This window comes from Falco rusticolus, chromosome W (assembly GCF_015220075.1).
Source record: "Falco rusticolus isolate bFalRus1 chromosome W, bFalRus1.pri, whole genome shotgun sequence".
In the NCBI taxonomy this organism is placed as follows: domain Eukaryota; kingdom Metazoa; phylum Chordata; class Aves; order Falconiformes; family Falconidae; genus Falco; species Falco rusticolus.
The window spans coordinates 6,014,660-6,028,881 of record NC_051209.1 but is presented as its reverse complement, the minus strand read 5'-3'; the positions used below and the strand labels follow the sequence as shown (position 1 = coordinate 6,028,881).

The 14,222-nt window shown below is 41.5% G+C and overlaps 1 protein-coding gene across 1 annotated transcript in view; it reads right to left on the bottom strand.

The window, feature by feature from the left end:
- Positions 1-325: 325 nt before the first annotated feature.
- LOC119140837 (dehydrogenase/reductase SDR family member 12-like) overlaps positions 326-14,222 on the bottom strand; it is a 38,649-nt gene continuing 24,752 nt past the window's right edge. Inside the window, 6 exon segments of the mRNA XM_037372472.1 lie at positions 326-558; positions 3,120-3,254; positions 4,610-4,645; positions 4,648-4,699; positions 5,253-5,357; positions 6,133-6,194. Coding sequence (XP_037228369.1) covers positions 431-558; positions 3,120-3,254; positions 4,610-4,645; positions 4,648-4,699; positions 5,253-5,357; positions 6,133-6,194 — 518 coding nt within the window. The 3' untranslated portion in view covers positions 326-430.

Sequence of the window (14,222 nt, the reverse complement as noted above, 5' to 3'; positions counted from 1 at the left end):
GAGCCCAGTCACCCCCACACAGTGAAGGAAGCCACCAACCTGTGAACAGAGTGGTTAAACATTGGTTTAAAACATCTACTACTACTTTCGTGAAGTCCTTCACAAGGGCTACTGAAGGGTACACTCCTCTATTTCTCTGTGGTGTTTTAAATGATTACGGGTAACTTCAGAAAGCCTTAGAGTTTATTTTAATGCCTTCCAATTTTTTCTTCCAAATCAAAGAACACAACCTTACTGTGTCTTGACACAGCATATGCATATTCACAATGGGAGAGAATCTCCACAGCAGAAGAAAAAAATGGCACAGACACCCGCTCTCCCCCCATGATGTGAAAACCTGAACCTAATTTATTTTAGGCCTATGACATCCTGCTTCCCCTCTGCGCTACAGTACTGTTACTGTGTGAGCTTTACTGTATCAGCAGTGACACTAAGTTCCTGAAGAAGTAGATTTAAACTTCTGGGAGAGCTCTTCCAGCACCTCCATTAGCTTCTCCTCATCCTCAGGTGGACTGTGGGTGCTTGCCAGGGGTAAGTGCGTAGCGACTGGTTGCCTGTCTGGAAGACAAAACAACAACAAGAAATCCTTATGGTGACATTACTACCTCTTCTGGAGATTTTTCTGCAAGGCCTTATAGGGCCAAAACATACCTGATGGTCTGCAAGCCATGAAATGTACCTTCTAGGTATCTGTAAACATGTTAGTTAAGTATATCTTCTAAACCAGAAATGAAACTAATTTCATTTGTCTCCTGGAACTAAAATGATTGTCCTTTAGACAAACATGACTTAGACTGGGGAGCAAGACCTCATTTGCAGCTAAGGGCAGTATAGATGAAGGAAGGACTGGTTGCGGTGTTACACATGCTCTGTCACTAGTCCAACTCCTGTAGACAAAGGCCAAGAAGTTGAGATTGCTGTTGCAGGCAGAGGATGCTTTGGCAGCAAGTTTTTTCCTTGCCTCCTAGGTAAAGTTTTCTGTGCTACACAAATTCTCCAGCTGGGACTTGTAGTCTGGATTATTTTCAATCTTAAAATACTTACTTTCATCCTTAAAAATAACAGCTAAATTCTAAATGCTAAAGAACTTCAGCTAATTGCTCATTGCCTGAAGTAACATGTATCCAATAGAAAGATGTGTGACCAAATTTGCTCCATTTGATGCTTTGCTTGGTTTTCCAAATCTCATACTCCTCAGTCTGTGTAAATATAGCTGTATCACCATCCACTCAAAGGGATTTTTCTCTGAAAACCTGGTATCTAGAGCCCGGGAACATTAGAACAGTGCTCTCAGATGTCTATGAAACAACAGTCAGAGCACTCGTGCAGCACTGTTAGTCTATTAAATAAGCCCAACTTCTGCAGTAGCCAGCTGAGACTAAAAGAACAAGCGGTTGCAATATTGGGCAGCAGATTTCTCTGAAAACAGATCGGGCTTCCCAGGGGAGCAAAGCTGTTTGCTCTCTTAAGAGTAAATGTTGTAACTGGCTGCACAAGCCATGAAACCTCTGCTCATGGAAAACTGAGGAGAGGGAAACACTCAGAGGAATGTTCCCTTCTCTGTCACACAGAATATAAACTGCTTCCTACCTGCTTCCAGTAGCTCGTGCTAAAGTTTGGGAGCTATGTGTGAAAGCCAAGTTCAGAATCACAGAGAAGATGCTTCTAGTCTTTGGAAAGCAGAACTCTGTCAAACATTTTTTATTTATTTTGGCAGATGCAGAGAATTCTGGTTGTACGAGTCATGTTCTCACTTCCTTTTTTTCTTCCTCAGGAAAAAAAATTGCTGGCTTTGGTTTGCACTTAAAGGGAACAGAATAAAGAATGGAGGAAATGGAGGGAAGGTGTGACTGATTCAGGAAATGGCGTCAAGGACCAGAAGAGCAGACTCTGTGGTAAAGTGCTCCTGCTCACAAAGTCCTTTACTGAGCCTGAAGGCAGCCCATAGTAAGCTGTGGCTTCCAAAGGGCAGTAGGAGAGAGAAATAACTGACTTCCTCACTCTTTGAGAAGCACAGGACATAGGCACAGGACTTCTCTTGCAGCCTCAAGAGCAGGTCATGCCAAGGCCAAAGCTCTCAAGAGTCAATAGCTATAGCTGAAGAGCCAAGGCACGTTCCCTGTTTACTGAAGCTGGGGGTAGACAAAGACCAAAAGCAAGAGCCTGGTGGAATTATGACCTAGAGAGACAGCAACTGAGCAGGAGCATTAGGACCAGAAGAAGGTGATAGGAGTTTGAAAAAGGCAAAGCCTGGTTCTACAAAGAAGACTGACTAGCTGGGATGTGGGTTTTCTGCATGCACCGCATGATGACATGAAAGAGGTCTGGTTAAATATCTGTCAAACAACACTGTGACTACCTGGGAGGGGGCAGATGGGACAAAGTCAAACCAACTCTGGAACCAGGGTCTGAGCTTCCTGCATGCTCCGCCTAGAATTCAGTGATCAGGATTTGAGTGCCACATCCAACAAAAGTACTGGGCTTCTGTAAGCAATTAACCCGCGCTTTCTTTTCTCCTTCTGGACTGACCTGCATGACCATTAAGACATCTATGCCTACAGCTGCTTCTACTAAGATGTCTGTCATCTGCCTGGGAGAAAAGAAAGGCTCTGCCCTATTTTTTCCATTCCCTAAGCTTAGAGTGCCAGAAATGCCACTGTGCTCAAGTCCCTGCCCAGGACCGGAGAAAGGGGGAACTGGCAGTTTTAACTAGCATGAAACAGTAGGAAGAAGAGCAAAGCCAACCCCCAGTGCTCTGTGAGAAGGATGCTAGTTTCCCAGCATCATAAAAGATGCTGTTTGCTGTGATTCACTTTACCTTGGCACAGACCTGTGTACAGCCATTTTCATTTAAAAAATCCCAACCCTCCCTAAAGAAATGCTTTAAGTCTCCATCAGCTACTTTAGAGGACAAAACCAGGAACATAACACAACTGTTCTCTGGCTGCACAATGCTCACTTAAACCTTTAGTCTTGGAACGATTTGAAGAAATGCTTTATCCTTTGAACAATGGTTGCCTGGTTGACCTTTCATCACCTTCCAAGCCAGATGGGGATCCTACAGTTCAGGCAGCTTAGGGATCTCCACTGCTTCGCAATGTAAAACAATGCCAACTTACCTTGGAAGAATAAGCCACTCAGTAACTTTGTTGCTTCAAATACTGCCAACCATACAACAGTATCAGCTCCCTGGGCCTCTGTGCGCAGGGTATTTTTCATCTTCTGGTAGAAATCTGGCATTGATGATCTCACAGCTAGAAGAAATAACACCAGAATGGTGGTATGCCATGCAAGACTTTGATTTTTTTTATTTTTTTTTTTAAAGCAGCTTAAAATTGAAATTGTGAACGTAGGAGAAAGAGAAGGCATCTCAGGAGTTTATGAAAGAAAAAAAGTATTTCCCCATAGCTAGGACTACAATGACTTGTGGTGGAATAGGGCTAAACTGCCAGATGATCCACCAGTTGTTTGTTTGGGTCAAATTACAGGGATAAAACTAGTAGGAGCTGAGAATAAGATCAGTGAGAGGTTTCTGAGCCTATTCCATTCTAAACTGCAAAGATGTAAGACAAGGGAGAAACAGAAATACCAAAAAAAACGAGTATTCTAACAGGATTTTTAGCCCATATTTCCTCAACAGTTTTAGGAAACCAGTTGCAGCATTGTATTTAAAACCTGTATGGTGAACAGTACCTAAACCAACTACATAATTAATGTTTAAACTCTGGTTTCTTTTTATTTTGTCCAACAGGTGATGATTGAAAGCCCATCCCCTGAGCTGTTTATTTTTGGAGGTTGGAGAGTCCTTGAACTTTAAGGTGGAATACCTTTATGGTTCATTAGGTTTGAAATTCACAGAGGATCTGATCTGCAAAAATAAATATATTTCAAAGAAATATAAATACTAGGTTATTTAGTTGGAAAGGGCAGTTTCAAGTATAAAGTAGACAGGGAAAATATTTCTGCCATCAGAAGCAAATCTGGGGAACTGCATCCCTAGAAAAGACCTAGAGATCAGACTGCTGGTCTGCATCCAAAGCTCGGGTGTTAGGGGCTGGTAAACACATTGCAGAATGCACCCCGCATACTGGATAACTGATGCTGGCCTTCCTGCTGAGACACAGTCACTGAAGAACAGCTGCAGCTCAGACAGAGGACTGTCTGGCCAAACACTGCTTCTTGATGGCAGTAAATGTTCAGAGGAAAAGGAGAGGAACAGGGCTTGCACAGTGGTGCATACTCCATTTTCCTCTATGCCCTTGCAAATTCCCAATGTCTGCACGTTGGTACTTACAAAAGCAGAAGCTCTGTGTGTTTAACAGTCCCACTACAAATGTAACTTAGAGGTTAGCTTAAAGCACTATGGCTCTGCTGTGCATTTGTGCGGGGCTGGAACCATTCGTTACCCATTATTATTCTCTGGATATAGACAGATAGCAGACACTGTACAGAACAGAGCTACCAAGGGGGTACAAAACTACTTCAGACACCAGTCGGGAGCCAAGACATCACTGCACCTCTTGGAGAAATCTACCAGAAAATTTCTTTTCTCTTTGCTTTTAGACTAATCCAGAAACTAAAAAGAATTATAGCGTCAAGCGGATGTTACCTGGAGTGTCTGCCCAGCCAGGATGCATAACAGAGAATGGATGTTTCTGTGAGCTTTTGCCCATTGTTCTGTCAAGACAACTTGCTGTCTCTAGGACAGAGCAAAAAGAGCCAGACTAGTATCAAGTTCAATAGCCTGCCCACCAAGTTAGTTCCCAGGGAGATAAGCTACACCCAATGTGCTGTAAATACCAGGATGTTTGTATAGAGCAGAAAATATACCCTTGCTCATCCTGATTGAATTTATTGGATAATTTTTTCAGAGACCACCACGGTCATTGCAATCCATATCCTGGCCACAAGCTTACTTTTAAAGTGGTTACACTGCTTTTACTGACCACGTCTACTTGCTGCAGAGTGTCGGTAAGAACTAAGAAGGCAGGAAGTGTTTGTCAGCACAAGACAGTTTTCCCCCTTGAGACTTATATCAAATCAAATTCAAGTCTAGCCATGTTCTCTGTGCAAGATGGTATGCACTCACAGGTGCATGCCATCATACTCCTGAATATTATTGCTGGTGCATCTCTGCACGAATTGGATGCAATGGGAAAGCAACAGTGAATGTCAGGCTTTTTGCAAAGCAGATGGTATAAGCTGCCTAGCAAACAAGTGCTGGGCTTTGTTTTCAAAACCATGGACCATACCTTGTTTTGTGCATACACCATAGTTCCATCAAATGTCCCGTTTTCTGACTGCAAGTCAGATAAGTTTAATTTTTGAACTAGCATGCCCCCAGAAGAGACAGTTATCTGTAATCAAATGAATGAAAAGCAAATGAATGAAAAGCAAAACCAGGAACTCCCCACAATTTTGCTCATGCATGTAATGTTATCTTCAGGCCATATTTGGAAGTCCCTAGGGAGCAGGATTCTTCTGCACACTCTTAGCACTATGCTTGCGCTCGTGTGTGGAACATACCTGGAAATGAGGTGGAAGAAAAACTATTTTTTAGAAAGTGATTTTCATTCAAAGTGGTGTTGACTCCTCCAGGGAACTTTGTGCTCCTTCCTTTTGAAAAGTAATCAGGAGAAAGAAAATAGCAGGATAGCACTATTTGTAGTTTATATGTTTATCATTTATCAAATTGTTAAAATTATTATATATTTTTATTATCGAATTATATAATTAGGAAACAAGAGATTGTACAAAAACTTCGAAAATTTCATTTAAAAAAGAAGTATCCACTGTCCTACTTTATGCCAAGACCTGTGAGGTTCTTTTAAGCCTGTACTCCTATTACAGGCATTTTGCACTACACTGCAGGAGATGCCTTGCCCCAGGGAAAGTAAAAGGGGAAGTTTCCAAAGGAAGTGTTTTGTACTCTGATTTGCAATGAGGGGTGGAGGGTTGTGGGCAGGAGTTTTACCTTGGAGAAGGAGGTTGTTAGCAAAATCACAGAGGTTTCTCAAGATGCTTACAGCATTATAACTAATCCTGTATTGCTAGCACAGTCAAAGAAATGCTGTCACAAACCAGAAAGTAAGAACAGTAAAACACCACTTTTCAACAGCATAGCAGACTCACCACTCTGGCATCAGCTTCTTTTTCCAGGAGGGGCAGCAGGGCAGTTGTCAGAATGTATGTTCCTAAAAGACAGAGAAGCACCAACATCAACTTTTCTTTTTAAAAAAGCTTTCTTCTCTCCCAGCCCTTCCCATCACAACCCAAAACCCAAAGTCTATTTCTGAAAATAGATCTGAATTTAATGAAGATACCTTTCTTTACCACCACCCCCGCTGTTTTACCTGCAATATGCCAACTCAACCTGTAGTGGCCCTCGTTGCTGCATACTTACCAAAAGGCACATCAGTTATTTTATAGACTTTTATGTTTATTGTACCCATAAGCAAACTGCTCACTACATTCAGCCGTGACTCTGAAGGCAAAATAGATCAGATAAGAATTTCCTTGGGGGGGGGGGTGGGGGGTGGGGGTGATGCCAATGAAGAAACAGGGAATGCATTTCCCCTCCACATGTGGTAAATATACATGTATCTATGCTGGGTCACGAACAAGAGAAGAAAACTGCGCTTCACGCTTGTGTTTCTTAGAGCCTTGCATATGCACTTGAGGCTTGCCCATTTTTGCCTTCACACTGTGAAATCACTTAGAGTACGCTGACACTTTTGATTTGTGTTGCACACAAAAACTGTCTCTTAAATCCCCAGCATGACTATTACAGAAGATAAGGAATCCTTAGGGGGAAAAATATTAATGTTGCATGCCCAAGGCTGAGCTAAGATTATTTGCAGAAACTTAACTGTGTCCTTCCTCACTTTGATCGTGTTCATTTAGCGTAGATTCGCACACACCACATAAATATATTCCATTACAGCTGTTACCATGACCAGCAAAGTTTGTTATTCAAAACATTGTTCAACGCTAGTATATTTGATTCAGACACACCTCGTGATGTTTCACCCACCCAAGTGCAACAACAGCGATTTTGGTTTGGTTTTGTCTCTTCAGAAATGTTTAATTTTTTTCCCTTTAAACCGTATTTTAAAAATTGCTTCAAAGTGAATCTAGCCCCATTTAGTCTAGTGTTTCTGCATCAAGTGTAATACTTCTCTCTTATCTCTTCACAAATGGCTCTAGTTCAGCAGTTCTATGTCAGTGATAAACTTTTTCCATGAGCTACTGAGGCCATGTTTTTCACTAGACATGAGGACTTCAGCATGTGTCTTTATAACCTCACTTCCACAGAGGCAACGAGATCACCCAGTTAAAATACAGCATGTTTATAAATATGCTACCAAAATGAAACGTGTTACATGCTTGGTGAACAAACCATTCAGTTCCCCCATCAGCCACAGCAGTCTTCATTTTCTCTATATAATCAGAGGAACATCCATATGCACACAATATATGTAAAACCCTGGCAAATCAAACAAAGCAAATGCACAGCAGATGAGTAAACACAGCCTGTCTTCAGCAGAAAATGCAAGCAAAGGCAGTTGCCAGTGAATAATAATCTCCCCTGGTAGAGGCGGGGAGACTGAACGATGACATCATTAGGACAAGAACTACTGCTGATTGTCATGGGAGACTGCTGCGATGAAATAAAAAAATAAAAAAAAATCACTTCAGTACAAGCTGAGAGCCTGGATTAAATTTTGATTTGTCATTGACCCTTCAAATGCAAAGTAACATCATGTTTTGGTTAAATAAGCTGCATCTCCTAAAGGCAGAGCTGCGATGCACCAGCTATGGCGATGCTTCATTTTACTGTCCTGCAGATTAATTTACGCTTTTAAAGGGCTTCATGTTGATTTGTTAGTTCTAAAGGGATGCAAAGATGAATGCATTAACATTGCCTCACTAACAACTGACTTTTGTTTTGTTTTCCAGCTGGATGAGAGAAATGCTCAGTGCCAAAAATCCTGCTTATAGCAACTACAGCTTGTCAGAAGTTTATGTGCTTATTTAAAACCACAAACTGCAAAGCCAGCATCTCCCCTCTTTCTCAAGTTCATTAAGAATTCAGTAAATCCCACAGAGCCAGAGCACTCCATCTTTTTGCCCCACAAAACCACTTGCAAATTTGCTTTGAGACAGAGCACAAAAAGACCAGTTTTGATCTCAGCTTCCTATGCTAAGCACTAGTATCTCAAAACACACACAGATGTGATGCATCAGGCATTAAAACTGAAGCATTTAATTTCTCCAGCTACTAAATACTTCACCAACTATTGTCCCCATTTGAAGTGTTCAAACACAAACTCCTTAGTACTTTAACAAATATACTTAGATATTATATGTCCTTGTTTGCATGGGCTGGTCTGTCAGGCAGAACAGCCTGGACAAGAAATTTAGTCTAATAATAGTAGAATAAGTATACCTTATTAATAAGGTATATTTCTGGTTGAAATACATCATCATCAATTGAAAACTCCACATTTTTATTCATGCAAAAGCTGGCACACAGTTTGCTAGTTACATTTAAACAAACAGGAAGAATGCTAAGTGCAGCAGTGTAGAGGCCTGGCACAGCCACGTACCTCATGGCATGTATTTTGCCAAGCACAGCTGTATTGCAGCACGCAGTAATATAGAAATTAATTTCTAAGTAAAAGAAGAAGCTGCAGATTAATGTGTTGCCTGCCACAGTCCTTATAAAAACATGAATTGCATTACCAGTAAAAAAAAGCAAAAAAGGAAAATTTTAGTATTTTTAGTTAAAAAAAAAAAAAAAAGCAAGGAAAACCAAGGCTGATATGGTAGAAGAAACTATATTTCCCTCTTCCCTGACTCAGGGAAACCAAGACAACATCCAAATTGTATATCCTTTTGCTAATAACTGATAATTAATATCAGTGTACTGGACATCTGCCTTTCCAAAATGATGTAAATAAGCTGTAAATAATATGGTCAAGTTTGTATTCATAAACCAGTATTCATTGTAATGCATAAATGAGCCTGTAATTGTATAGCGACAAAAGGGTTAAAATGTCTGAAAGATCATATAGACTGTTTTGGCAAGGAAGTTGCAAATCTCTGCAAGGCGAGCTGTCCTCCCTGTTTGCAAAGCCAGCTGCTCTACCAAGGAGATAACGGGACAGCAGGATGCCCTTGAGTAGAGTGGACTCCCTTGGGTACCCCCGGGATTTTCCCGGAGGGACTCCCCAACTCACCGGATCACTGCAGGGGCAGACAAGAATCCCATTATAGTAAGTGACAATATTCTTTATTGCTTTATTCTGGTATTACCGGTTATCTGTTCTCTGGAGCTGCCCGTAAGACGAGAGGATTGACTCCCGCAGGGTGGCGTACGGGTATACTTTGTGACTCGCGTCTCAAGTATACGTCTGGTCTGGAAAACTCAGGTATACTTCTGTAGCTAGCACCCCAAGTATACTTCTGGTTCTGTTTGGGTTTTATCAGCATTTAATTGCCATCTGGAATCTGGCAAGTTTGCTTATAAAGCTTATTTGCTGCAGTGTTGCTTATTTTGGTTACCGGATTTATGGAATGTGGAATTTGACTTTGATAATTGTTACTGTGATTTCGGTTATATTTTTGATAATAATAGTAAGTTCTTGGTGTTGCTATAGAAAGATACCTGCGTGCTGCATTTTGTAAGTATTAATTCTGTAAGTGATAAGTGTGTTCTGTGAGTGTAAGCTGGGAAAAATGGGAGGAAAGCAGAGTGGTGGGATTTTAAAGAAAAGCCCGTTAGGATGTGTCTTGAATCATTGGAAGGATATTGGAGGGTCTGCTGGTGGAAATGTGAATAAGAAAACATTGATAAAGTACTGCAATCAATGGTGGCCACTTTATAAGCTGGAAGGTGGGGAAAAGTGGCCTTGTAATGGAACTATAAATTATAATACTTTGCTGCAGTTAATGTTGTTCCTACGGAGAGAAGGAAAATGGGATGAAGTAATGTATGCTGATATGTTTTTCACTCTGAGGAATCACCCAGAGTGGCAAAAGGAGTGTGGAATTAACCTAGCACCACAAGATCCCTTAATATTAGCAATGGAAAAGGATATGAGGAAGGATGGGATAGGAAAACTGAAGAGATGTTGTTCAGCATGTAGTATTGGTCAGAGATGTTTAAAATTAAGTGAGTCAGAAGAAAGGGTGGAAGATTACGTTCCACCTTTACCGATCGTGGAAAATGGGAAAGCTGAGGGATCCGAGGGTGAGGAACCCAGAGACAATGTGAACCCTAAAGGGTTCACTCCAATTACTGCTCGTACGCGGAGCAAAGCAGGATTAGGGAGCAAATCAGGACCAGTAATACAGGCTCCCTTGCGACAGGCTGTGGGAACTAATGGGCCTGTTAGAATCAAGATTCCTTTTTCCACTAGTGAATTAGATTCATGGAAAGAGGCAGTAAAAGGTTATAGAGATGATCCGGAGAGGATAGCCAGTAGGTTCGAATTAATTGTGAAAAATTTGGATCCGGACTGGAAAGATATAGAAATAATGTTAGCAGCTTTATCTGAAACTGAGAAACAACTGATAATTAAAACTTCACGAACGCATGTACAAGTTCAAATAGCCTCAGTTTTACCTGGAACTGTGGAAGTCCATGTTCCAAGGGCAGATCCTGACTGGGATTATAATGATGATAATGATTATAGATTATTAAAAAGATATCAAGAATGGATAAGAATCGCTTTAGAAAATGCCATTCCTAAGTCCGTGAACTAGTCCAGGCTATATATTATAAAACAAGGACCATCTGAGACACCCTCAGAATTCTTAGATCGTTTAAGAACAGCTATGCAAAAATATACAACGATAGATCCTTCCTCAGAAGAGGGTAAATTACAATTGGTTTCATTATTTCTGGGACAATCAACAGAAGACATAAGGAAAAAACTCCAAAAATTACAAGGGGCAGACATGAGGGACTTAGAAAAATTAGTAGAAGAAGCGTGGAGAGTGTTTAGAAACCGGGAAGGGGAGGAAAGACAGAAACTGGGACAGACCATTGCGGCAGCAACGGTAGCCGCCTTGAATAACCAAGGACCAACTTTTCGAGTTAAAAATAGGGGAGATGGGAAACGAATAAGGACCCAGCAACCACCTCTAAGATCAGATCAGTGTGCCTATTGTAAAGAGGTAGGCCATTGGAAAGGGGAGTGTCCAAAATGAGGGAGTGTTGGGGCTCTTGCTGTATTGAATGATTATACTGAACTCTGAAGCAAGTGGAAAAATACTGAAGAAATAAGACGAGGTTGCGACCAGAACAGTGGGATGAAGAAAAAGGAGCAAATTGCAGATGTTGGCACAAAACCAAGGCCAACGAGACGTGATAAGAGGAGCTGGGAAACCGCAGAAAGGAGCCTACATGCCAGAACAAGCAGAAACAGAAATCTTCCCAGTAAACAATTGTTAACCAATCATATTATTATACGCTTGTAAAATAGCCAATCACATTATTGCACGCTTATAGAATGCCTTATAAAAGTCTACCTGGTTTGTACAATAAACGGATCAGATCTTGAACTCTGTGAGTATTTGAATCTGACTCCCGCTCGCCCGAAATGCCCGCAGCATCTGGTGACCCCCGACGTGATCCGATGAGGGTCGACAGGATCGGTTAAAAGGTCAGGAGGATTCATTAAGGATCGTGTTACGAGCTGCGGAGCCGGCAAGGATCCTGCTGCCAGCGGAGAGAGAGCTGGGCGCCCGAAGAAAGGCGGAACGTGCACGGCTGACCGGTGAGTCAGGAAATTTAAGCAGGATGGGAATCACTGCATCAGTGGTGGAAAAAGCAATCGTAGACAGTTTGATGAAACTGGCAGAAAAAACTGAAACGCCAGTCTCACGGCAGGCAGTAGTTGATCTGCTATGTTGGAGTCGCCGCCGTGGTTACCTTGCTTCTACGCAAGATATATATAATAATGAAACATGGAAGAAAGTAGGAGAGGACTTATGGGAATCTGTGCAAGTTGGGACTAAGGGGGTAAAGACTTTGGCTCGCACGTATCGAGCTGTACGGGGTATGGTCGCGCAGTTACATGGCGAGGCTCAAGTCGCTGCAGCTGCTAAGGCTGCAGTGCGGTCTCCCGGCGATCCTACTGCTCAGTCGGAGGAAGAGCCAGAGGGACAACCTCCGTGTGAAAATCCCCCGGATTATACATCCAAAGCTTATCCAGTACTGACCACTGCTGAACGAATAGCGTGGGGATTAGATGATGAATTACCACCCTGGTGTCCTGAAAAGGAACAAGCGGCGAGCGGCGGCGTGCGGCCCGGCAGGCCCCGTCCCGGCCGCGGTTTCTCTCCAAGGCGGCACCCCCCCTCCACCCCCCCCCCTCCGATCGGCGCCATGGCAATGCAAGCGGCCAAGCGAGCTAACATCTGGCTGCCCCCAGAGGTCAATCGGGTCCTTTATATTCGGAACCTGCCGTATGAAATCACAGCGGAGGAAATGTATGATATTTTTGGGAAATACGGACCTATTCGACAAATCAGAGTTGGAAACTCTCCTGAAACAAGAGGAACAGCTTAAGCTTCTCAAGGAAAAATACGGACTTGATTACAAACCCCCCCCCAAAAAAAAAAAATGAAAAAAGAAAAAAAAAGAAAGAAAAAAAAAAGAAAAAAAAAGAAAGAAAAAAAAGAAAGAAAAAAAAATGAAAAAAAAGAAAAAAAAAGAAAGAAAAAAAAAGAAAAAAAAAGAAAAAAGAAAAAAAAAAGTGCTTCAGATGTCACCTACAAGAAATGCGTTTCTGCTTTGAACTAGCTTTTGAGCCTTTGGGAGTAAACTATACGGCTATAAATCAATCATATTGGGGTTGGTTAGATCGGCAGCATAATGACATGAATCATGGCCTTGGAGATAACTGTACCTGGTGGAATACTACACTTGTTAAAAATACGTATTTTTTGCAACAGTTGATTTACCGTTTAAATGTATCAATTTATTTACCTCAACAAGAACTGAGGGTGGTTGAGGGATTTATTGAAACAAGGTCTGTCTATATTGTTGTTTGTTATTCTTTTGTTACTTTTAGTGCCTTGCCTTTTACAATGTTTTCAGAGCTGTGTGGAACGCAGTATTAATGCTGTATTTAAAAAGAAAGGGGGAGGTGTTGGGGCTCTTGCTGTATTGAATGATTATACTGAACTCTGAAGCAAGTGGAAAAATACTGAAGAAATAAGACGAGGTTGCGACCAGAACAGTGGAATGAAGAAAAAGGAACAAATTGCAGATGTTGGCACAAAACCAAGGCCAACGGGACGTGATAAGAGGAGCTGGGAAACCGCAGAAAGGAGCCTACATGCCAGAACAAGCAGAAACAGAAATCTTCCCAGTAAACAATTGTTAACCAATCATATTATTATGCGCTTGTAAAATAGCCAATCACATTATTGCACGCTTATAGAATGCCTTATAAAAGTCTACCTGGTTTGTACAATAAACGGATCAGATCTTGAACTCTGTGAGTATTTGAATCTGACTCCCGCTCGCCCGAAATGCCCGCAGCAAGGGAGAGCTCAAAACATGATAGCAAACGTTTCATCGGATCAATGAAGTCGACCAGGAGAATCTACCCTAGCAGATCCTCTGGTTAAAATAGAGCTAGGGAAATCAGGACAGAAAATGGAATTTTTAATAGATACAGGCGCCTCTTATTCAGTGCTAAACCAGAAATTAATACCAGAGGATAAAGACTTTGTGACTGTAGTGGGAGCCACTGGCCAACAACAAAAAGCCTTTTTCTTAAAGCCGTTAGAGTATAAATTGGGAAAACAGATGGGAATACATAGGTTCTTATATTTACCGGGATCACCAAAATCTTTATTAGGCTGAGATTTATTAGAGCAACTAGAAGCAGAAATAGTCTTCGAAAAAGGGAAAATGGAGTTAAGGATAGGAGAGGAACAGCTAATAAATGTATTGAGTTTAGCATTAATACAGACTGACCCTAAAGGTGAGATACCTTCGGAGATCGCAGATCAAGTATATCCAGGAGTCTGGGCTACTGAAGTCCCTGGAAAGGCCAAGAATGTGACTCCAATAACCATAAAATTAAAATCAGGGGAAAACCTGTTAAGATTAAACAGTATCCTTTAAAGATAGAAGATAGGAGAGGAATTAAAGAAATAATTGATAAATTTTTACAGTATGGGCTACTGGTCAAATGTGA